Source organism: Myotis daubentonii, chromosome 15, assembly GCF_963259705.1.
Source record: "Myotis daubentonii chromosome 15, mMyoDau2.1, whole genome shotgun sequence".
In the NCBI taxonomy this organism is placed as follows: Eukaryota; Metazoa; Chordata; class Mammalia; order Chiroptera; family Vespertilionidae; genus Myotis; species Myotis daubentonii.
In genome coordinates, this window is record NC_081854.1 from 45,298,039 (window position 1) to 45,322,804 (window position 24,766).

General features: G+C 42.2%; 1 protein-coding gene across 1 annotated transcript in view; it reads right to left on the minus strand.

Moving 5' to 3' along the window:
- TANGO6 (transport and golgi organization 6 homolog) overlaps positions 1–24,766 on the minus strand; it is a 150,912-nt gene that overhangs the window by 66,244 nt on the left and 59,902 nt on the right. Inside the window, exon 14 of the mRNA XM_059667636.1 lies at positions 23,984–24,041. Coding sequence (XP_059523619.1) covers positions 23,984–24,041 — 58 coding nt within the window. The remainder of the gene's footprint in view (positions 1–23,983; positions 24,042–24,766) is intronic.

Genomic DNA, 24,766 nt, shown 5'->3' on the forward strand with positions numbered 1-24,766 from the left:
GTAATTAAAGTAAATGATAATATCTAGCCAACTTGATGCTAAGTTTTTCTGAAGCTCCAAAGTTGTGTTAAGTGTATACAAGCCCCAACAAATTTATAAAGATTCGAGATGAGTGAGTGTTACTTAGGCCTGAGGAAAAAACAGGGCTAGGAATAATAGAAGACTAACAGCTGAAAATTGGTAGGAACTGTACCTAGTGTGTATCACTTTAAACCAGGATCTAAATAATATATTCAAATACTACGCCCTAGCTGGTTTGGCTCAATGGATAGAGCGTCGGCCTGCGGACTGAAGGGTCCTAGGTTAGATTCAGTCAAGGGCACATGCCCGGGTTGTGGGCTCGATCCCCAGTGTGTGGTGTGCAGGAGGCAGCCGATCAATGATTCTCTCTCATCATTGATGTTTCTGTCTCTCTCTCCCTCTCCCTTCCTCTCTGAAATCAATAAAAATATATTTTAAAAAAATACCAAATACTAAAATAATGCCAATATACATTTGCTTAAACTGTTTTCAAATTCCCATTTTGAAGAGGGAAAAAGTAAAAACAAGTGAATAATCTATATTTACTGAAAGTTAACTGAACTTATTGGAAGTCATTTGGATCATGAAATATTATTATAATAAAAATGCATTTATTATTAATATTATAATAAGTAGTAAAGACAATAAAAATTCCTAACATTTATTGTTTTCAATATGCCAGGCAAAGTCCTGAGCACTTTACATTATTTACCCACTTCATGCTTTCGAACAATCCTTTGAAATAGGTAATACCATCATTCCTACTTTTACTGAGGAGGAAGCTGAGGAATAGAGGGGTAAAAAATATAGCACAAGAATACAGAGTTGCCACTTGGCAGAGCAGATCTGCAAATGTGCACTCTGCCATCCCAGGGCTCACTTGGCAGTGCCTAAGAGAAATACGTGCTAGAACAATACTAGCTCCGCAAATCCTAACCCCAAAGACGCGAACCTTACATTTCCAAGTATATGATGTCAGCCTCACTCCATAAAAATTACTTTCTGTTGGACTCCAAGATCAGAGGAAGGAGAAACACTTTGCACACAGCTTCCCATATGAATAGGCAAAGTCCTCTACGGGGTCCGGTGGGGCTTCATGGGGACTGCTTTGTTACCAGTTGGTGGAAAAAGGAGGTAGTGATGTTCATTAAATTCACAAATGACTCTAACTTGAGATGCTGTTGCCATTAGTGGTGACAGAGGAGCCACACAAATGGAAATCCAAACCTTGGATTTTAATGAGTTTCAGTTTTTAACCAGTGATTCTGAAAATACCTCCACTCCACATCTTTATGGGCTACTGTAAGGCCTCTAAATCTCTTAATTCTACTACCCTCCCCAAATGAATAAAATGAAACCCAAAACAGCACTGTAAAGCTCAGGGTCCACCTTGGAAGGGCTGTCTCTATCAAATAACTTTGGGCAACAGAGAGGAAGGAGTAAGAGAACAGAGCTGAGAAAAGCAGAGCCGCGAGAACACAACTCTGACCAAGGCCTGGTGTTTTATGCACAGAAATTCGAACAAAGCTGCTCTAATACTGACTGAAGGCATAAGCGAGGAAGGAAGGGAAAGAAAACAGCAATTACCACTTCTTTGGGAGTAATCATCGCCCTACATGTTCAGAAAAACTTGCGTCAACTGATCATGGCTGACAAATAAGCAGAGTGTTAGTCATTTAATTCTCTTTATGTAGCTTTCAAAGAGTGAAAAAGCACATTAACATTCTCTTTATGCTATCAAAAGAAATGTTTACTGCTAAAAAGAAAATAGGAGCTTCTGATTTCCCAAAAAACAATAAATGGTTCTCTTTTAGACTCAGTAAGAAAATAAAACACTTTACAACTCCTAAAGACCCAAGATGGGTGGTCCTGGTAGGAGGAGTACCACCTGAACTTCGGATTCATTTTTTTCTGAGTTTCTGCGGGCATTTCACCTGAAGCCTACGCAAGGAGAAACTGTAGAATCAGCAACAATGACTGATGCGTCAGGTTCTCACTGGTTTTGAGAGCCAAAGCCTCCCAGGGGAGTTGTCACCTGGCCCGAAGCTCTAACAAGACAGGGCTGATCTTGCACAGTCTCCGATGTCTTCCGGCCAGGAGACTTGCTCTGTGCTTTGGGTACCAAACAGTGACACAATCAAGATATAAATATTTCTGAAATTCTCCCCTTTTTTCCTCAGTTAAGCCTGGCGATTGTCCTGATGAGATGATTAGGCAAGTCTTTGTGACAGGCACTAGGACTGGCTTAGAAAATGTGATTGTTGTGAAATCAGCAACCATGCCTTGTAGGACTTAAACTATAGTTTCATAGGGAAACCAGGCAGAGATACTATAATTCCTTTCCTCCCCCCGCCCCCCCCCCCACCTTTCTAGCCCCGCCAAGAGTCCCTTCTCCCTCATAAATGCACATACACACTCAACACTTTGTCTACAATTTCCCGGAATGACCAGACCTTGTCATGGACCCTGTAGGGGCCCTGAAGCATAGTTGTTTTAAACTGAGCTACCTCATCATTACTGGAAATAAAAGACAGAAATCTATTTTCTTCCAAATTTCGTGTAGTTTGAATTTAAGACTTCATGTTTTAATCCACCAGACAAATATGGTTCATGCTGAGGTTTCTCTGTATTAGTAATAGTCAGCCTATCAGATTTTCCATTTATAAATTACATTCCTAACAAGCATCTTCCCTCCCAAGCCTTTCCTTTACTGCTGTGTCACTGAGCTTAACTTGAAGTTATTTTTACATTTTCACTTACAATTTTTGACCCACTGACCTAACTGATCCTCTCAGCAACCTCATAAGTGCTCCATGTCACAGTGTCTAATACATACAGGTGACAGATCAAACACACTGTACCTCTAGAGAATCACAGTGAAGAACAGAGCAGGGTGGCTCCATGAGCTGTCATTTTTCATGTATGTCCTTATTATGAATAGATGCATCAGGGCCAGATTTTGTTGCTAATTTAACCAGTTGGTTGCTGAATTGCAAGGCAAGAAATAATAGATATGTTTAATTTGATCTAATTAGTATTCTCTGACTTAATAACTTCGCAAATGGAATCACTTTACAAACTAAATATAGAAAAGTTATTAGCATGGTCTGGTTTCTAAGCAACCATTTCATTAAGAAAAGCTCCACTTGGGAAAAACATCTGTTTGTCAGTAAGGTTTCCGCTGTCATCACATAAATTCATGGTGAGAAAGCCACGGCCACCCTGTGATTAGTAATCCCTAGTTGTGAAAAGGTCAACAGGGGGCACTACAACAGAGGGAGCCATCTGTTCCGATCTGTACTAGTCCCTGAAACTTATCATGAAATGACTCAGTTTTCCTAAACAGCCACATAATTTAAAAAACATTATCTTCTGATGATAAAAGCAATAAATATTTATACTAAAAAAATGTGAAACATCTAAGAAAAAGAGCACAAATAAGAAAATAAAGAGAATTTGACTTTTTGACAACTTCATGTTAGATCTTATTTAATCCCACAGCTAAAAAAGAAAATTATTTGAAAACCATTGGTCTAAAATAACTCCATATGGTGTTACCTTTTCCATTTGGAATTAGAATGATTTTTTTTTAATGGCTCAGGGCTGTGTGCTGGACAACGGAGTTTAGAGATTTGTACAGATAGCCAAACATACTCACTGCATTTCATGAAAACAGCCTCAAAAAGAGATAGCATCCTCTGACAGTGGTGAGGAGAAGGTGCTGAAAAGTGTTGACACATCACATATAACATGTGTGATAAAACTTCTTTGCTAGGTCAGACAGATGGCCTAAGATAGTGATTTTTCAAATCCTTTTTTATTTTTAAGTAGCAGAACTTTGTTTTCATATGAAGTCTTTAGAGGAGGCTCAATGAAAGAGAGAAAAGCAGGGTCCTCTGTTTAGAGTGGGGTTGATGGTGCTCCGAGCCCACCCAGCCCATCCCTTTTTCATTGACCCCAAGTGTCTGTAGAACACAGGCATTCATGTAGTCCTTCGGGTCTGCAGGCCCCATCCTGCCACAGCTCTGCTGCTTTGTTGTTCCCTGTCATGAACACGCTTCTTCCCATGTTTACTAGGTTAATTTCTAATCATCCACCAGATCTCAGCTTATCTCTGTCAGGTAAAATGAACCAGACAGGTTCTCTTATCACGATGTACCTTTTCTTCACAGCATATTTCAATTTTTGTGTGTGATTATTTGATTAATATTTACCCCCTCATGTCCTCCCCCACTCCAGCTATAAATTCCAGGAAGGCGGTTCAAGACTCATAGTGCCCTCCCACATAGTAAATGTTCAGTAAATATTTGTTGAATGAATGAACAAATCTTTTAAACCATCAATAAAAAAAAAATCAATGGCCAAAGATATTTTTCAAGCCCTGGCCAATGTGGCTCAGTTGGCTGGGCGTCATGCTGTGCACTGAAAGGTTGCTGATTCAATTCCCAGTCAGGGCACATATCTGGGTTTCAGGCTTGGTCCCTGGTGGGGAAAGCCAACCCATGCTTTGCTATCACATTGATGTTTCTTTCTCTCTCTTTCTCCCTTCCTCTCTTCTCTAAAAATCAATAAAAAATAAAATGTAAAAAAAATCTTTTAAAAAATGATATTTTACAATTCTTTCTGTCCCTATCTAAGGACATGCCCTGGCAGGTGGATGGGAGAGATGACCTAATTAGGTCTTGGGTAGCTCAATGCTTGTGATTCGTTCCCTGAGGTTCAATTTGTTCCCAATCTCCCAGCTTCTTCAGGGATAGCAGAGATACCACAAGGTCAGAAAACATAACCAAGTTTAAAAGTCTAATGTAAGAATCTAAAAATGAGTTGCCAAAACTGTACAGATACCATTTAACTGCACTTTCCACCACTGCCCAAGGTCTCGACATGACCAAAGAGAGAGAAATTAATACTTCAGTTAAAAATGTTGAGAGAAACCAAGATGGCGACATAGGTTAACACCGGAGATTGCTGCCTCGAACAACCACTTCAAATCATCCAGAACCACAGGAAGGCTGGCTGAGTGGAAATTCTACAACTAGGAGGAAAGAGACTATCATACCCAGACTCAGAGGAGGTGCAGTGCTGAAGTGAAATACTAAGGTGCGGAGTGCCCGCAGAGCGGGCTGGAGGCGGAGGGCGCGGTTGTTGTTTCCAATCGGGAGGGAGTTTCAGACTCTGAGCTCCAGATCCGGGCGAGTCTCTAGGGACCCAGACTCAAACGGCAGAAGTGGGACTGTCTGGCTTCGGTCGGAACTCGAAGGCAGCTTTCTCTCCGAGGTTTGCAGCGGTTGCTGGGACTCTGTGAGGCAGAGCCCCTAGGGACGGAACTGAGAGCAGCCATAACTGCTCGCTCCACCCGCCCTGTAGATCCCCGGGGACCCGCCCCTCCCAAGCCCTGCGCAGAGCCATTTGCCGGATAGCCTCAGGCAAACGCTAGATTAGCACCGCCCTAGAGATCCAGCACAGAAGCTCTCCCACTGCAGACACAGCTGACTCTCATAGCCAGTTAGCCTGGAGGTCAAATCACCCCCAGTATTGCCGACAACAATCAAGGCTTAACTACAACAAGGCTACGCACAAAGACCACTAGGGGCTGCACCAAGAAAGCATAAAAAATGCGGAGACAAAGAAACAGGACAAAACTGTCAATGGAGGATATTGAGTTCAGAACCACACTTTTAAGGTCTCTTAAGAACTGTCTAGAAGCCGCCGATAAATGTAGTGAGATCCTCAAGAAATCTAATGAGACCCTCGATGTTATGATAAAGAACCAACTAGAAATTAAGCATACACGGACTGAAATAACGAATACTATACAGACTCCCAACAGCAGACCAGAGGAGCGCAAGAATCAAGGCAAAGATTTGAAATGCGAAGAAGCAAAAAACACCCAACCAGAAAAGCAAAATGAAAAAAGAATCCGAAAATACGTAGATAGTGTAAGGAGCCTCTGGGACAACTTCAAACGTACCAACATCAGAATTATAGGGGTGCCAGAAGATGAGAGAGAGCAAGATATTGAAAACCTATTTGAAGAAATAATGACAGAAAACTTCCCCCACCTGGTGAAAGAAATAGACTTACAGGTCCAGGAAGCGCAGAGAACCCCAAACAAAAGGAATCCAAAGAGGACCACACCAAGACACATCATAATTAAAATGCCAAGAGCAAAAGACAAAGAGAGAATCTTAAAAGCAGCAAGAGAAAGAAACCCAGTTACCTACAAGGGAATACCCGTAAGACTGTCAGCTGATTTCTCAACAGAAACTTTACAGGCCAGAAGGGAATGGCAAGAAATATTCAAAGTGATGAATACCAAGAACCTACAACCAAGATTACTTTATCCAGCAAAGCTATCATTCAGAACAGAAGGTCAGATAAAGAGCTTCACAGATAAGTAAAAGATAAAGGAGTTCATCACCACCAAACCAGTATTATATGAAATGCTGAAAGTTATCCTTTAAGAAGAGGAAGAAGAAGAAAAGGGTAAAGATACAAATTATGAACAGCAAACATGCATCTATCAACAAGTGAATCTAAGAATCAAGTGAATAAATAATCTGGTGATCATAATAGAATCAGGGACATAGAAAGGGAATGGACTGACTATTCTTGGGGGGGAAAGGGGTGTGGGAGATGCGGGAAGAGACTGGACAAAAATCATGCACCTATGGATGAGGACAGTGGGTGGGGAGTGAGGGCGGAGGGTGGGGCAGGAACTGGGAGGAGGGGAGTTATGGGGGGGAAAAGAGGAACAAATGTAATAATCTGAACAATAAAGATTTAATTTAAAAAAAATGTTAAATTTGGCGACCACAGCTACAGACCCACAGACACCAAGAATCCAGACATCCTGGCGGCAGATCTCTGTGAGTAACAGAGCCCATCCCCCTCCCCACAGGCTCCTGGGCAGCGCCATAGTAACTGACAGATCCACCCCTCGCCCGGGCCTCAGTGCTGCTACAGGAATGCGCGAACACTGGGAACTTGTCCCCTGCATCACGGGCTACAGGAATCTCAGCCTGGGAGCTAATGCGTGAACACTGGGAACTTGTCCCCTGCAGCACAGGCTACAGGAATCTCAGCCTGGGAGCTAACGCGCGAACACTGGGAACTTGTCCCCTGCAGCACGGGCTACAGGAATCTCAGCCTGGGAGCTAATGCGCGAACAAGGGGAACTTGTCCCCTGCAGCACAGGCTACAGGAATCTCAGCCTGGGAGCTAATGCGTGAACACTGGGAACTTGTCCCCTGCAGCACAGGCTACAGGAATCTCAGCCTGGGAGCTAACGCGCGAACACTGGGAACTTGTCCCCTGCAGCACGGGCTACAGGAATCTTAGCCTGCAAATGCGTGAACACTGGGAACTTGTTCCCTGCAGCACAGGCTACAGGAATCTTAGCCTGGGAGCTAACGCGCGAACACTGGGAACTTGTTCTCCGCAGAACGGACTTCGGGACCCCGATTCTCCAGGCGGGAGGCAGCACCAAGCACCAGTGACTTGACTCTGTTTTTATCACCTGCGCCTGGGATCTGATTCCCAGTGCATTCACACTAAGAACCAGTGACTCCAATTCTTGGTGCATGCACACACAGGGACCCTGATTCTCAATGCAAGGCCGCCCGCGAAGCAACAGAGACTCTGATACTGGATTCTTGGGAAACTCTGACTCCTGGCACACGCTAGGGGGCTCTGATTTTCAACATACTCCAGGGGGGGGTCTCTGTTTCAGCACGGTGAAGGCGGGGTCCCTGATTCTAAGTGCGCACAGGAGACCACACTGAGCGCTGGTAACTCTGACTCTGAGTGAGCATGGTTACCACCAACCCACCACAACCACACATCTTAGTGTCAGAGCTCTTCAGTGACACTAGGGTGGTGCAAAGCTCCCACTGCACACGGCCCAGGCCCACGCAACTCAACGTTTGAACCATGTGGAGATAGTCAGAATGAGGAGATGACACAATCCCCAGAAGAAAGAAAATGAGGAGTCTCCAAGAAAGGAAATTAGTGAAATTGAAGCATGCAACATGACAGAAAAAGAATTCAGAGTAATGGTTGTACAATTCATTCACCGGATGGATGAGAAAATCAACAACCTATGCAAGAATCAGGAAGAAATGAAAAGTGATATAGCTACAATCAAAAACACCATGGAAGGTTTCAACAGTAGACTAGAAGAAGCAGAGGACCGAATCAGTGAGTTAGAAGATAAGGTAGAGAAACAAGCTCAATCTGAACAGCAACTGGAGAAAAAAATTAAAAAGCAGGAGGCGAGCCTAAGGGAGCTTTGGGACAACATGAAAAGAAGTAACATATGCATAATAGGGCTGCCAGAAGGACAAGAAGAGCAGCAAGGATTAGAAAATCTATTTGAAGAAATAATGACAGAAAACTTCCCAGATATGGGGAAGAAAAAAGTTACACAAGTACAGAGAGTCCCAAGCAAGATGAACCCCAAAAGACCCACACCAAGACACGTCATAATAACGATGGCAAATGTACACGACAAAGAGAGAATCTTAAAGGCTGCAAGAGAAAGACAGAGAGTTACCTACAAAGGATCCCTCATCAGATTGTCAAATGATTTCTCAACAGAAACACAGCAAGCTAGAAGGGAATGGAAGGAGGTATACAAAGTGTTGCAAAGCAAAGGACTGAATTCAAGAATACTCTATCCAGCAAGACTATCAATCAAAATTGAAGGGGAAATCAGGAGCTTTACAGACAAAAAAAGGCTAAGGGAGTTTATCACTACCAAGCCAGCAATGCAAGAAATGCTAAAGGGAATGCTATAAAAAGAAGAAATAAAAAGGTAAGAAAGAACACAGGCACAAAAATAGAAATGACTACAAGCAAGTACCTTTCAATAATAACTTTAAACATAAACAGACTAAATGCTCCAATCAAAAGACATCGAGTGGCTGAATGGATAAAAAGACATGACCCATATATATGCTGTCTACAAGAGACCCACCTCAGAACAAGGGACTCACACAGACTGAAAGTGAAGGGATGAAAAAATATCTTTCAGGCAAATGGAAATGAAAAAAAAGCTGGGGTAGCAATACTTATATCTGACAAAATAGACCTCAAAGTGAAGGCCATAACAAGAGATAAGGAAGGCCACTTCATAATACTAAAGGGATTGATATAACAAGAGGATATAACCCTGATAAACATATATGCACCCAATGCAGGATCACCCAAATACATAAAAAACCTCCTGGAAAATAACAAGGGAGAGATAAAAAACAACACAATCATAGTAGGGGACTTAGACACACCACTGACATCACTGGATAAATCCTCTAGACAAAAAACCAGCAAAGCAACAGCAGTCCTAAATGACTCACTAGATCAGATAGACTTAATTGACATCTACAGAACATTTCACCCCAAAGCCACGGAATATACATTCTTCTCAAGTGCACATGGGACATTTTCAAAAATAGACCACATATTGGGTCACAAGCAAAGTCTCCCCAAATTCAAGAAGACTGAAATCATACCAAACATCTTCTCAGACCACAGTGGCATAATATTAGAAACAAACTACAATAAAAACAATCCAAAAAAACTCAAACACTTGGAAGCTGAATAGCATGCTACTAAATAATGATTGGGTTACCAATGAGGTCAAAGAAGAAATTAAAAACACCCTGGAAACTAATGACAATAAAAGCACAACAATCCAAAATCTATGGGACACAATGAAAGCAGTCCTGAGAGGGAAGTTTATAGCTCTACAGGCCTACCTCAAAAAATAAGAAAAAATGATAGTAAATAATCTAACTGTACAACTCAAAGAATTAAAAAGAGGGCAACAAGAAAAGCCCAGAGTGAGCAGAAAGGAGATTATAAAGATCAGAGCAGAAATAAATGACATAGAGACCAAAAAAACAATACAAAAGATCAATAAAACTAAGAGCTGGTTCTCTGAAAGGATAAACAAGATTGATGAACCTCTAGCCAGGCTCTCCAAGAAGCAAAGAGAGAGGACTCAAATAAAAAAATCAGAAATGAAAGAGGCGAAATAACAACAGACCCCACAGAAATACAAAGGATTGTTAAAAAAATACTATGAACAACTCTACTCCAACAAACTAGACAACCTGGAGGAAATGGACATATTCCTTGAAAAATACAATATTCCAAAACTCAATCCGGATGATTCTAAAAATCTCAATAGGCCAATAACTATGGAAGAAATTGAAGCAGTCATCAAAAAGCTCCCAGCAAACAAAAGCCTGGGGCCAGACGCTTCACAGGGGAGTTTTACCAAACATTCAAGGAAGAACTAAAACCTATTCTCCTCAGACTATTCCAAAAAATTCAAGAGGAAGGAGCACTTCCCAGCTCATTCTATGAAGCCAGCATCACTTTAATACCAAAACCAGATAAAGACAACACAATGAAAGAGAATTATAAGCCAATATCCCTCATGAACATAGATGCCAAAATACTCAACAAAATTCTAGCAAATCGGATCCAGCAATACATCAGAAAGATCATACACCATGACCAAGTAGGATTTATCCTGGGGATGCAAGGATGGTACAATATCCACAAATCAATAAATGTGATACATCACATAAACAAATTGAGAGATAAAAATCACATAGTCATATCAATTGACGCAGAAAAAGCATTTGACAAAATCCAACACCCTTTCTTTATAAAAACTCTCAGCAAGGTAGGAATAGAAGGATCATACCTCAACATAATAAAAGCCATATATGACAAACCCACAGCCAACATCATACTCAATGGTCATAAACTAAAACCATTTCCCTAAGAACAGGAACAAGACAGGGATGCCCCCTCTCACCACTCCTGTTCAACATAGTACTGGAAGTACTAGCCATTGCGATCAGACAAGAAGAAGAAATAAAAGGCATCCAAATTGGAAAAGAAGAAGGAAAACTGTCCTTATTTGCAGATGACATGATACTGTACATAGAGAGCCCTAAAGACTCCACCAAAAAATTATTAGTCTTAATAAATGAATTCAGCAATGTAGCAGGATACAAAATTAATGCCAAGAAATCTATGGCATTTCTTTACACCAATAGTGAACTTACAGAAAGTGAGACTAAAAAAGCAATCCCATTTACCATCGCACCAAAAAAATTACGATACCTAGGAATAAACTTAACTAAGGAGGTAAAAGACTTATATGTGAAAAACTACAGGACACTGAAAAAAGAGATAGAGGAAGACATAAACAAATGGAAGAACATACCATGTTCATGGATTGGTAGAATCAACATCATCAAAATGTTCATACTACCCAAAGCAATCTATAGATTCAATGCAATCCCCATTAAATTACCAATGGCATATTTAACAGATCTAGAACGAACGTTCCAAAAATTCATCTGGAATTAAAAAAGACCCAAATGGCTGCAGCAATCCTGAGAAAGAAGAACAAAGTAGGTGGGATCTCAATACCAGATATCAAGCTGTATTACAAAGCCACTGTTCTTAAAACAGCCTAGTACTGGTACAAGAACAGACATATAGATCAATGGAATAGAATAGAGAACCCAGAAATCGACCCAAACCACTATGCCCAATTAATATTCGACAAAGGAGGCAAGAGCATACAATGGAGTCAAGACAGTCTCTTCAATAAATGGTGTTGGGAAAATTGGACAGATACATGCAAAAAGATGAAACTAGACCACCAATTCACACCATACATAAAAATAAACTCAAAATGGATAACGGACTTAAACGTAAGACAGGAAACCATAAAAATACTAGAGGAATCCACAGGCAGCGAAATTGCAAACATATGCCGAAGAAATTTCTTCTCTGATACTGCTCCTAGGGCAATGGAAACTAAAGAGAAAATAAACAAATGGGACTACATCAAAATAAAAAGCTTCTGCACAGATAAGGAAACCATCAACAAAACAACAAGAAAGCCCACTGCATAGAACATATTTGCCAATGATATCACCGATAAGGGCTTAATCTCCAACATTTATAGGGAAGTCATACAACTTAACAAAAGGAAGATACACAATCCAATTAAAAAAATGGGCAAAGGACCTAAATAGACACTTTTCAAAAGAGGACATACAGAAGGCCGAAAGACATATGGAAACATGCTCAAAGTCACTAATTATACGAGAGATGTAAATCAAAACGACAATGCGGTATCATCTCACACCTGTCAGAATGGCTATCATCAACAAATCAACAAACAACAAGTGTTGGAGAGGATGTAGAGAAAAAGGAACCCTTCTGCACTGCTGGTGGGAATGCAGACTGGTGTAGCCACTGTGGAGAACAGTATGGAGTTCCTCAAAAAACTAAAAATGGAACTCCCATTTGACCCAGTGATCCCACTTCTAGGAATATATCCAAGAAACCAGAAACACCAATCAGAAAGGATATATGCACCCCTATGTTCATAGCAGCACAATTCACCATAGCTAAGATCTGGAAACAGCCTAAGTGCCCATCAGTAGATGAATGGATTAAAAAACTGTGGTACATCTACACAATGGAATACTATGCTAAGTAAAAAAGAAGGAACTCTTGCCATTTGGAACAGCATGGATAGAACTGGAGAGCATTATGCTAAGTGGAATAAGCCAGTCCGACAAAGATAAATACCACATGATCTCACTCATTTGTGGAATACAGAGAACAACATAGACTGATGAACAGGGACAGATCCAAAGACAGAGAAACAGCGACCAGACTACCAATCCCCAGAGGGAAAGTAGGGGAGGGTGGGGGTAAGGGGAAGAGATCAACCGAAGGACTTGTATGCATACATATAAGCCAAACCAATGGACACAGACAACAGGGGGATGAGAGCATGACGGGAGGTGGGGGGGTAGGGGTTAATGGGGGGGATGAGGACACATTTGTAATACCTTATCCAATAATGAAATTAAAGATTAAAAAAATGTTAAATTTATGATTCAGCAACAAAAGGAACTGTGTCATGATTAATAAAAAATATAACTGGGCTTATTAAATATGTGAACATTTTCAAGAATCATTGTAATCACATCTGGTGAGATTAGGAATTTTCATTTGTATTTGAAATGAAGCATAATGCAGGCTGCTTGCTCTTTAGTTTCGGAGGGAAAGGTAAGAGCAGGGTGTCCCTCCAGCTGTTACATCAAAGTAGTTCCAATAACATGAATTGATTCTTTAGAGAGTAAAGGAATATTGTACTTAAAGTCTAATGAAGAACTTGCTATTTTACTTATGAGCTCTCACTATTTTATCATCCTTAAGTTATCTTCAAATTCCAACTTTACTAAAGAAAGGGTGACTCCAGGGCAAAATTTAAGTAGGTGCTCTTCAGGGAAGGTATTTATACCTTCTAAATGGTCTGTAGACATTTAAGCAACTGACACTAACCCAAGGTGCCTCACAATTGCCTTCTTGGTGAATCTGACTATGATAGCTGGCTTAACATGCATAGGGAGGTAAAGGATTTGAAATTAGCTCTGGAAACCAAGAAATTAAGAAGTATTTAATTGTTTAGCTGAAAATGCCAGGATCTACTGGTTCCATGGCTTAATTTTACTTTCTGCAAGAGCAGAGGCCATGATGATTTGAGAAAGGCAAGAAAATAGAGTGGAGAGAGGAAGGAAATACAGAGAGGGTTAAGAGCCTATTATTAAGTTCTAGGAAGGGTTGATTTATAGTGAAAGTATTTCCCATAGGTAGGCTGGTACGCCTATATCTAAGACCATTGAAAACTCAGCTCTAGCCGAAACAGGTTTGGCTCAGTGGATAGAGCGTCGGCCTGTGGACTGAAAGGTCCCAGGTTCGATTCCAGTCAAGGGCATGTACCTGGGTTGCGGGCACATCCCCAGTGGGGGATGTGCAGGAGGCGGCTGATCGATGTTTCTCTCTCATCGATGTTTCTAACTCTCTATCTCTCTCCCTTCCTCTCTGTAAAAAATCAATAAAAATATATTTAAAAAAAAAAAAAAAAAAAAAGACATGGTGGCTGGCTTCCTTTAAAAAAAAGAAAAAAGAAAAAAAGAAAACTCAGCTCTTGTACCTTGGAAACAGGAACAACATGGGCACTAGGATTATTTTTCACTGTGGCAAAAGTACAGTCTTCAGAGCTAGAGACATTTCAGATTCAAATCTTGATGTTGACACTTAGAATCTGTGACATTTTGAACCAGTTTCTTAACCTTGTTGAGCTTTAGTTCCCTCGCCGGATGGATAGGAATAATAATTCCTGCCTTTCAGGGTTGCTGTGACTGACACATAACAGGCACTCAATAAACAGTAACTTCCACAGTACTTATAGCCATTTCTCTTATACAATTATCCAGGGCAATCTTGGAAAGTGAAAATAACAAAGCGTGAAGTAGCCAGCTCATTATTTATTTACAGGTAAAAGTACTAAACTGCTAAGTATCCTGAAACAAATCTGAATGTACCAATCTTCAACTGGTGGAGGAAAACACTGAAGAGATATTCCAAAAATAAAGCTAATGTAGATCTCAAGTGTATTGGGCTTTGAAATATAGTCTCTGACCTGAGCGGGAGGGCATCATAGAGATCGCCTGGGCTATTGTAGGGCAAGGTACAGTAAACAGGGAATCCCTGGAAATGGGGCTAGTGCCAGCTCCACCATGCTCCCAGATTTTGTGACTGTAGGCAAGTCTATTCTTCATTTATAAAAAGGTTATAATATCTGCTTTTATTGTATTTCAGGATTGTTGATAGAATCAGATCTTTCTAGATGATTAAGCATTATTCAATTTTAATATTATCCTATCTAATAAAAGAGAAACATGGTAATTAGCATACAACCACTACCCTTCCCATTGGCTAATCAGGGAGATATGCAAATTAACTGCCAGCCAACATGGCGGCCGGCAGCCAGGCAGCTTGAAACTAACATGAGGCTTGTTTGCTTCAGTGACAGAGGACTCCAACATTCCCCGCCTGCCTTGCTGGCCTCTGAGCTTGCAGTTTGAAACATTGTAACAAATATAGAAGCTAAACAAAACCCCAGAAACCTGCTTTCAGCCCGCCAGGATCTCAGAGCTGGAGTTATACATTGTTTCGATTATAGAACCCAAACAAACCGGATACATGCTTTCAGCAGCAGAGGCCTCAGAGCTGGAGCCAGAGCTAAAGCTGGCCCAGAATAAAAAAAAAAAGAAAAAAAGGAGCAGTTGGGAGCTTCAGTCACCCGTCAGCCTGAAAACAGCCCTCAGCCCCTCACTCAGACTGGCCAGGCACCCCAGTGGGGACCCCCACCCTGAAGGGTGTGTGACCAGTGGAAACAGCCATCATCCCCTCATCCAGGCTGGCCAGGAACCCCAGTGGGGACCCCCACCCTGAAGGGTGTGTGACCAGCTGCAAAAAGCCATCATCCCCTCACCCAGGCTGGCCAGGCACCCCAGTGGGGACCCCCACCCTGATCCAGGACACCCTTCAGGGCAAACCAGCCAGCCCCACCCATGCACCAGGCCTCTATCCTATACAGTAAAAGGGTAATATGCCTCCCAGCACCGGGATCAGCGGAGCCGCGAGGCCTCCAGGCACCGGGATCAGCGGAGCTGAGAGGCCTCCCGGCACCAGGATCAGCGTGACAGGGGGCAGCGCCCAAACCCCCTGATCGCCCTGCAGCTCTGTGTGTGACAGGGGCGGGGCCACAACCTCCCTATCTGCCCTGCTCTGTTCGTGACGGGAAGGCGCCCCAACCTCCTGATCAGCCCTGCTCTGTGCCTGATAAGGGGGGGCTCCCCAATACCCTGATCGCCCTGTGGCTCTGTGACAGGCTGCGGTGCCCCAACCCCCTGATCGGCCCTGCTCTGTGTGTGACAGGGTGCGGTGCCCCAACCCCCCCACCCCCCTGATGGGGCCTGCTCTGTGTGTGACAGGTTAGAGCCATAACCTCCCCATAGGCCCTGCCCTGAGTGTGAGAGTGGCGGTGCCCCAACCCCCTGATCGGCCCTGCTCTGTGGGTGACAGGGGGCGGTGCCCCAACTCCCCTATCGGCCCTACTCTGTGAGTGACAGGGAGGTGCTCCTCAACCCCCTGATGGGCCCTGCTCTGTGCGTGACATGGGGGAGCTCCCCAACCCCCTGATCGGCCCTGCTCTGTGTGTGACAGGGTACGGAGCCCCAACCCCCAATGGGCCCTGCTCTGTGCGTGACAGGGGGTGGCGCCGCAACCTCCCTATTGACCCTGCCTTGAGTGTGACAGGGGGCGGTGCCCCAACCCCCCAATCGGCCCTACCCTGATCGTGACTGAGGGTGGCATTGCAACCTCCCAATCCGCCCTGCTCTGTGCATGACAGGGGGCGGTGCCCCAACTCCCCAATCGGCCCTGCTCTGAGCCCAACCAGGGGCTGCACCTAGGGATTGGACCTGCCCTCTGCCACCCGGGAGCAGGTCTAAGCCAGCAGGGCGTTATCTCCCGAGGGGTCCCAGACTGCAAGAGGGCACAGGCAGGGCTGAGGGACCCCCCCACCCCCCCGAGTGCACAAATTTTTGTGCACCGGGCCTCTAGTTGATAATCATAATCACAATATCTGTGTGCGTTTTAAAAGCATGACAATAGGGTCAATTTCTACCATTATTTGAAAAGTTCTAGAGAAGTAAAATGTATATTGGAAAGGAAAAAACAAGATTTGGAGGCCAAGAACAAGATTCAAATTACTTGCTAAGTAATCTTGGAAAAGGGACTTAACCTACCCAAATCTCAGAATTTTTACCTATAAAATGGGATATCTCACATCATTCCCAAATATTAACTCAAAATAGATCACAGACCTAACTGTAAGAGCTAAAACTATACGACTTTTGGAAGAATACACAGAAGTAAGTCTTCAATATCTTGGGTTAGACAATAATTACTTGAAATTACACCAAAGTGCAAGCAATAAATAAGAATGTTGATAAGGTGGACTTCATTAAAAGTAAAAAGTTCTGTGCTTTAAAATATCAACATTAGTGAGAGAAAAGACAACACACAGAATGGCAAAAAAATATTTGCAACTTCTACACTTGATAAAACACCTGTTTCCAGAATACGTAAGGAACTCTTTTTTTTAATATATGTATTTTTATTGATTTCAGAGAGGAAGGGAGAGGGAGACAGAGTTAGAAACATCAATGATGAGAGAGAGTCATTGATCGGCTGCCTCCTGCCCGCCCCACACTGGAGATCAAGCCCGCAACTGGGGCATGTGCCCTTGACTGGAATCGAACCTGGGACCCTTCAGTCTGCAGGCTGATGCTCTATTCACTGAGCCAAACCAGCTAGGGCGGAACTCTTAAAACTTAATAATAAAAAGACAAATAACCCAATTTAAAAATGGGCAAATAATCTAAAAAGACATTTCTTCAAAGAAGAAATACAAAGGACATATGCTCATAAAAAGATGCTCAATTAGAGAAATGCAAATCAAAATCATAATGAGATACCAACTCCCACCCACTGAGAAGGGAATTAAAGACACAGACAATAACAAGTATTGGCCAGGATGTAGAGAAACTGGAACCTTAACACACTGCTGATGGGAAAGTAAAATGGTGCAGCAACTTTGGAAAACAGTTTAGCAGTTCCTCAAAAGGAAAAACATAGAGTTACTATATGACCTAGCAATTCCAACCGTAGGTATATACCCAGGAGAAATGAAAATATGTCCACACAGCAACTTGTACATTCAAAATAACCAAGAGTGAAAATAACTCAAATGAACATCAACTTATGTATAGATAAACAATCTATTGATAAACAAGCTAGTTAATCAATTCAATGCATTATTTTTTAGCCTCAAATAGTAATGAAGTGCCAACCCATGCTACAACATGAATGGACCTTAAAAACATTAATGTTTAGTAAGAGTAGCCAGACACAAAAGATCACACATTGTATGATTCTATTTATATGAAATGTGCAGAATAGGCAAACCCATAGAAACAAAAAGTAGATTAGTGGTTGGGGGGGGGTGGTGGTGGTTGGAAATACTAGAGACTGATAATGGGTACCAGCTTTCTTTTTGAGATGATGAAAAGGTTCTAAAATTAGGTAGTGGTGATAGTTGCACAACTTTCTAAATATGCTAAGAACCATTGACCTGCACATTTTAAATTGGTGAATTTTAGGTATGTAGATTGTATCTCCCATAAGAAGTTTTAGAAATGGGGATAATGTCTACTTCCCATAACTACTTCAAGCATTTACTGAGATAGCATGTCTGAGAGGCATCTGCTCCATGCTCACTCGTTAATTAGGTGGTACAGAAACCAGGTTAGGACATAAAAGAAATCTTCCCATGTCAAGGACATAAATGGAGATGATAAACTTCACAGGGCTGCATTCCAAATTTCAGTGCCAGATCCAATTAGATGGTCCTTCAAGGGATAGAATTATTTCAGTTAATGGTTTCCCAACTTACTTTATTTGAGGTAGAAATCTGAGAATGAGATAGGGAGTTCAGTCTCTGACAAGTTAAGAGTTGTAATCCTGCCCAGTTGAAACGCTGTAAAAACAATTTCACCTTGTGTCTACCTTCCCCCCTTCGGGCCCTTTGCCTTTCCTTTCCTTGGCTCTTTTGTCAGAAATGGAAACTCTTTTCTGAAAGGAAGAGGTGGAAGAGTTAGTGTGACTTGTTTGGGCAGGTCAAGATGTCTATTCTCCTCACTACACACACTGGCTTCCTTCCACCTTCATGCTTGGCTCAGAGCCTAGGGGTTTTGTGTTTTTTTCTTTCTTTCTTCTTCAATGAGCCTGGTAGTTTTACCCAGAGATCCTTTTGACACTGATGGGGATCACTTGGATCCCTGAAATGCAGCTGTCTCTGGTGTTGCTTTCAAAATGTCCTTTAAATAACTGAAAGTAACTGAGTAGACACATAGCAGATCCACACTATGATAAATAACCTGGTTATTATATTTTATTTAAGAATACCACTTATTTACTCATCACATTAATTACTAAACACCTATTTAAAACTGAAATGTGAAAATGCCCAAAACATGGAATATAAATTATGGGACTCTCAAGGACATATTTTAACTCCAATTTTTGAAAATAGGACTTGTACTTTTTACCTTTTATACTTCCTTGTCATTTAAAATTTTTTTAAATAATAGGAACATACTAACTTCTCTGGTTGGGTGGCTCAGTTGGTTGGAGCATCATCCTATACACCAAAAAGTTTCAGGTTCGATTCCCACTCAGGGCACAAACCTAGGTTGCAGGTTTGATCCCTCGTTGGGGCACCTACAGGAGTCAACCAATTGAAGTTTCTCTTACATCAATGTTTCTCTCTCTCTCTCTCTCTTTCTCTCTTCCTCTCTTTTTATTTTTTTTATATTATTATTTTTTAACATTTTATTTTTTTAAATAAATCTTTATTGTTCAGATTATTACAGTTGTTCCTCTTTTTCCCCCCATAGCTCCCCTCCACCCAGTTCCCACCCCACCCTCTGCCCTTAACCCCCCCCCACTGTCCTCATCCATAAGTGTACAATTTTTGTCCAGTCTCTTCCCACACCCCCACACCCCTTTCCCCCCCGAGAATTGTCAGTCCACTCCCTTTCTATGCCCCTGATTCTATTATATTCACCAGTTTACTCTGTTCATCAGATCTTTTATTCTCCTTATTTTTAGATTCACTTGTTGATAGATATGTATTTGTTGTTCATAATTTTTACCTTTACCTTTTTCTTTTTCTTCTTCTTTTTAAAAAATATCTTTCAGCATTTCATATAATACTGGTTTGGTGGTGATGAACTCCTTTCGCTTTTTCTTATCTGTGAAGCTCTTTCTCTGACCTTCAATTCTGAATGATAGCTTTGCTGGATAACGTAATCTTGGTTGTATGTTCTTGGTATTCATCACTTTGAATATTTCTTGCCACTCCTTTCTGGCCTGCATAGTTTCTGTTGAGAAATCAGCTGACAATTGTATAGGTATTCCCTTGTAGGTAACTGAGTTTCTTTCTCTTGCTGCTTTTAAGATTCTCTCTTTGTCTTTTGCTCTTGGCATTTTAATTATGATGTGTCTTGGTGTGGTCCTCTTTGGATTCCTTTTGTTTGGGGTTCTGTGCGCTTCCTGGACTTGTAAGTCTATTTCTTTCACCAGGTAGGGGAAGTTTTCTGTCATTATTTCTTCAAATAGGTTTTCAATATCTTGCTCTCTCTCTCTTCTTCTGGCACCCTTATAATTCGGATGTTGGTACGCTTGAAGTTGTCCCAGAGGCTTCTTACACTATCTTGATATTTTTGGATTCTTTTTTCTTTTTGCTTTTCTGGTTGGGTATTTTTTGCTTCTTCATATTTCAAATCTTTGACTTGATTCTTGGGATCCTCTTGTCTGCGGTTGGATCTCTGTATATTATTCTTTATTTTAGTCAGTGTATGCTTAATTTCTAGTTGGTCCTTTTTCATATCCTTGAGGGTCTCACTAAATTTATCAGCGGTTTCTAGAAAATTCTTGAAAAAACCTTATAACCGTGGTTTTGAACTCTATATCTGGTAGTTTGCTTTCCTCCATTTCTGTCATTTGTGATCTGTTTCTTTGTCTCTGCATTTTTTATGCTTCCCTGTGTTGATAGAGTGGATTTGTGTGCTAGGTGTCCTGTAGGGCCCAGTGGCTCAGCCTCCCCAATTACCTGAGGTGGACACTCTTGGTGCACCCCTTTGTGGGCTGTGTGCACAGTCTTGTTGTAGTTAAGCCTTGATTGTTGTTGGTATCACTGGAAGGAATTGACCTCCAGACCAATTGGCTGTGAGAATCAGCTGTGTCTATAGTGGGAGAACTTCTGTGCTGAAGACACCCTTATGGGGCAAGACTTGCTTCAGTAAGGCTTTGGTGCTCACTGAGTCTGCCCCCTGAGTGTGTCCCTTGTAGATCTGAGGAGTTGTAATCTGGATGGTCCCAATCTGACCATGGGGTACACGGGCTCTTGGATCTTTAAGGAGGTGCTAATTTAGCCTCTGCCTGAGGCTACCCAGCAGGAGCTACCGAGAGGTCTGCAGATTCCTCTTCCTTGTTTGGGGTTTGGAGGTGCCCAGATGAGGCCCAACTGTGAAGCAATGCAAGCTGCTGTGGGGCCTTGGGCCTTCTTTTGGATGTTCTGGGTCTCTCTGACCCAGCTGCAGTTTGTTAGGTAATTTTCAGTTTGCGAAGGGCCGGGCATTCATATGCAAAAGCCTCTGTGGCAGCTTGGGTGGGGCGGGGTCTCAGGGAATCAACAGGGCGGAGCAAACAGCTATGGCTGATCCTCAGTCCTACCCTAAGAGGCCCCTGGGTCTCAGTGTCCTGGTAATCGCTGCAAGCACCTCTGAGAGAAAGCTGCCCTCAAGTTCTGCCCACTGCCAGATAGTCCAGTTTCTCCCCATATGAGTCTGGGTCCCCAGAGACTCACCCGGAACTGGAGTTCAGAGAAGTCGGGAGCTTGAGACTCCCTCCAGATTGAAAAAGACAACCGTGTCCTCAGTTGCCAGTCCTTTCCACGTGTGCCTCCATACCTCTGCACTTCCACACCTCCTCTGAGTCTCAGTGTGCCTTTCTCTTTCCTTCTAGTTGTAGAATTTCCACTCAGCCAGCCTTCCTGTGGTTCTGGATGATGTCTGTTTTGTCTTTTAGTTGTATTTTTGAAGTGGTTGTGCGAGGCAGCAATTTCCAGTGTTTACCTATGCTGCCATCTTGGTTTCTCTCTCTCTTCCTCTCTTTTTAAAACTCAATTAAAAAACAGTATCAAAATATCCTCAGGAGAGGATTAAAAAATAATATATTAACTTGTGTAATAATAATAATGATAAAACAATGAACAAAAGAATATATAAGGAGTCTAAAAAGAGGAGACACTTAATGGTAATAGTCTAAGATTAAGTCTTCCGTTTATAAACTCTGGATTGTAACTGAAACTCAGCTACTTGGTATATAATTTTCTGCCTGCAGAAGCTGCTGAGTACCTGGGGGCAACTGCCTTGAGAACTAAATCAACCATCACTTTCTTATGAGGGCTAAAAGGAGATGTAGACAATCTTCTATAAAATTAAAATTTAACTCACACATAAGAAATTCCTATATCAGGCATCAATAAATATCTGTTGAGTGATCTTATTTACTTCTCCTCTAATCTATGCCTAGACTGCAAAGTGGTAAGAAATTACAAAAAAAAAAAAATCCAAAGATAAAACAAAAAAGAAATACAAAATATCAATAAATTAAGCAAAAGGTACATTGAAACTTTCAAATGGAGCCATTTAGGCAGCCTAGAAAAGGAAAATATTAAACATGCACACACACACTCCCCCAAACTAATGCTACTGGAACCACAGCCAAGAGCTCCTAATACTGCAGGACATTTACAAGTGGGCTGGTCTTGTCTGACTGGAAGTCCAGAATGGCTTGGCTCCTGAAGCTTTAGGCCTGGGCAAAGGACATTGGCAACACAGGTGGGAAAATTTAGTTCTTTCCTTTCTTAATGGGAAATTCACCTAAGGCCTTGGCCTATAAGTGTATGTTACAAACACCAAAAACATCAATTAATTCAAACTTGCCCATCGAGGGGAGCTGAGAACAGAAATTACACCTCTACCTCCCATGTTCTTCATCACCAAATTAGCTACTAACTGATTAGCACACCAATTAAAATTACTAAATACAAACACAAAACCAACAGTTGTGATTTTTATAGCAGACCCTCGGGGCTAATGAGCTCAGCGGGTTAATCAGCTAAGTTTATTCCAAACAGCAAGTTGCCACATTAGAATGACACAAGGAGGCTTCCCAAAACCCAGCCCTAAAAAAAAAAATCAATGAGAAACATCTTCACATCTTTACAGTATTACAATTTCTCAGGAAAAGTACAAGATGACTTTTTTCTGAGCCTTACTCATTATAGGCATTTTAATTATAGGCACTTCATTGATTTATTTAATTCCAATAAGTACCATGATTGTCATGTGGCTTCCTGAGCTCTATCAGGCATCCAGACTTATCACAGTTCCTGGACTCTTCGGCTTCTCAGCTGCAGGTAATGATTTTATCTCTTGAAACCTTCTACTCTTTCAGTTTCTGCTCTCACATAGTTATCCTTTACCTCTTTGGGTTATCATTTTGCTTTTTAACCTAGTCACAACAACTCACTGTTCAAATATCCTATATAATAAAAGGCTAATATGTAAATTGTCCCCTTGACCAGGAGTTCTAATGGGAGTTCAACCAGGAGTTCGATCAGGGTGTGGGGCTGGCTGGCCAACTGCCTACAGCTCCTCCCACCAGCTGGCCTGATTAGGGCAGGCTAGCCGGATCCCACTGGTGCACGAATTCGTGCACCGGGCCTCTAGTTTTGTATATAATAGGTGCACAATAAATGTTTGCTGAATAAAGAGTAAATCCCAAGACCTTCATCACTGTATAATTTCCCCTCTGTACCCTTCCTTAAGCTTCAACTTCTGGCTCTGTAGAGAGCCAATTATACTCAAATTATACCACAAAATAAGTAGCCGTATATGCCTTTGTGCTCACAGAGAACTTTGCCTTTTGCAGATAAACAGAACACAGCATTACTGGCTTCAATCTTTCACCCCTTCCTGCATCCATGCCCTTTGGCCTGTGATTTAGCAGTTTATCCCACTAAAGGGACAGAGAATATTTCTCTACCCTTTAACTTTTGGATTGGACCACATAACTTGCCTTAGTCAACAGAATGAGGCAGAAGCAATAGGATTCTAGTTCCAAGCTTAGGCCTGAAGAGGCCTCTGAAGTCTATTCTTGCTCTCTTATACTTCTGCTCTCTGACCTTCTCTTACACCATGGGAACATGCCCTGCTAGGCCACCCGTCCAGGGACAATCAAGAACATGTTTAGCAGAGCCACAGAATGATCAGCAGCCTTGTGGCTCCATGACTTTAGAGATTTTGTGCAAATATACATGACAGACTCTTTGGTCCACAGATTCAGAGTTCTTAAATGAGGACTAACTTACCCTGGATAGCAGACAGATATACAAAGGCATCTTCATGCTCCAAGTTCTCCAAGAATATCTGGAACCACAAAATACAGCAGTGATATGACTCACAAAGAGCAGCTTCAAAAGAACAAATGCTATGCTTCTTATTTGTCTTATAGCTAGACATTGGTCTGACTTTTAAAGTCTTGTGGAGAAAACACTATATAAGTTTGAAGTCCCATTTTTATAAAAATTAAGAAAGGGTAATGATTAAGATAAGTAGTCAAGCATACACTAGGAGTAGGCCTGGAAACCAGAATCTGGGGGAGCAATCCTCACCATTTTTCCCATCACAACCCATGGTGGGCAACGTTCTCAATATGACATGACAGACTACAGGCATGACACACAAAAGGCCTGCCGGGGTCCAGCCCCAGCAGGTCCAGGGGTCCCCAAAGGTGTGGACGGAGTCGGCGAAGAAGGAATGACACGGAGACAGCGTTCAGTTGATCAGCAGCCTAGCCAGGATCTCCAGCCAAGTTCTGGTCTTGATCTCCAGAGAGGCTCTGCTTCGGATCTCCAGCCAGGTTCTGTGGCCAGGTCCTGGTCAGGTTCTCTTGCCAATCTCCGCAGTCAGGTTCAGTCCAGGATCCCTGCCATGCTCTCTCGCCAGGCTCTGCCTCCAGGCTCCGAGGCCAGTCCCTGTCCAGGATCCTCCGGCATGCTCTCGCCAGCGAAGTTCTTCTGTCTCTAGAGAACGTTCTGTGTAGGTTCTGTGCCTAGGCTCTGTCTCTCTTGGTCCTGTCTTCCAAGCCCTGT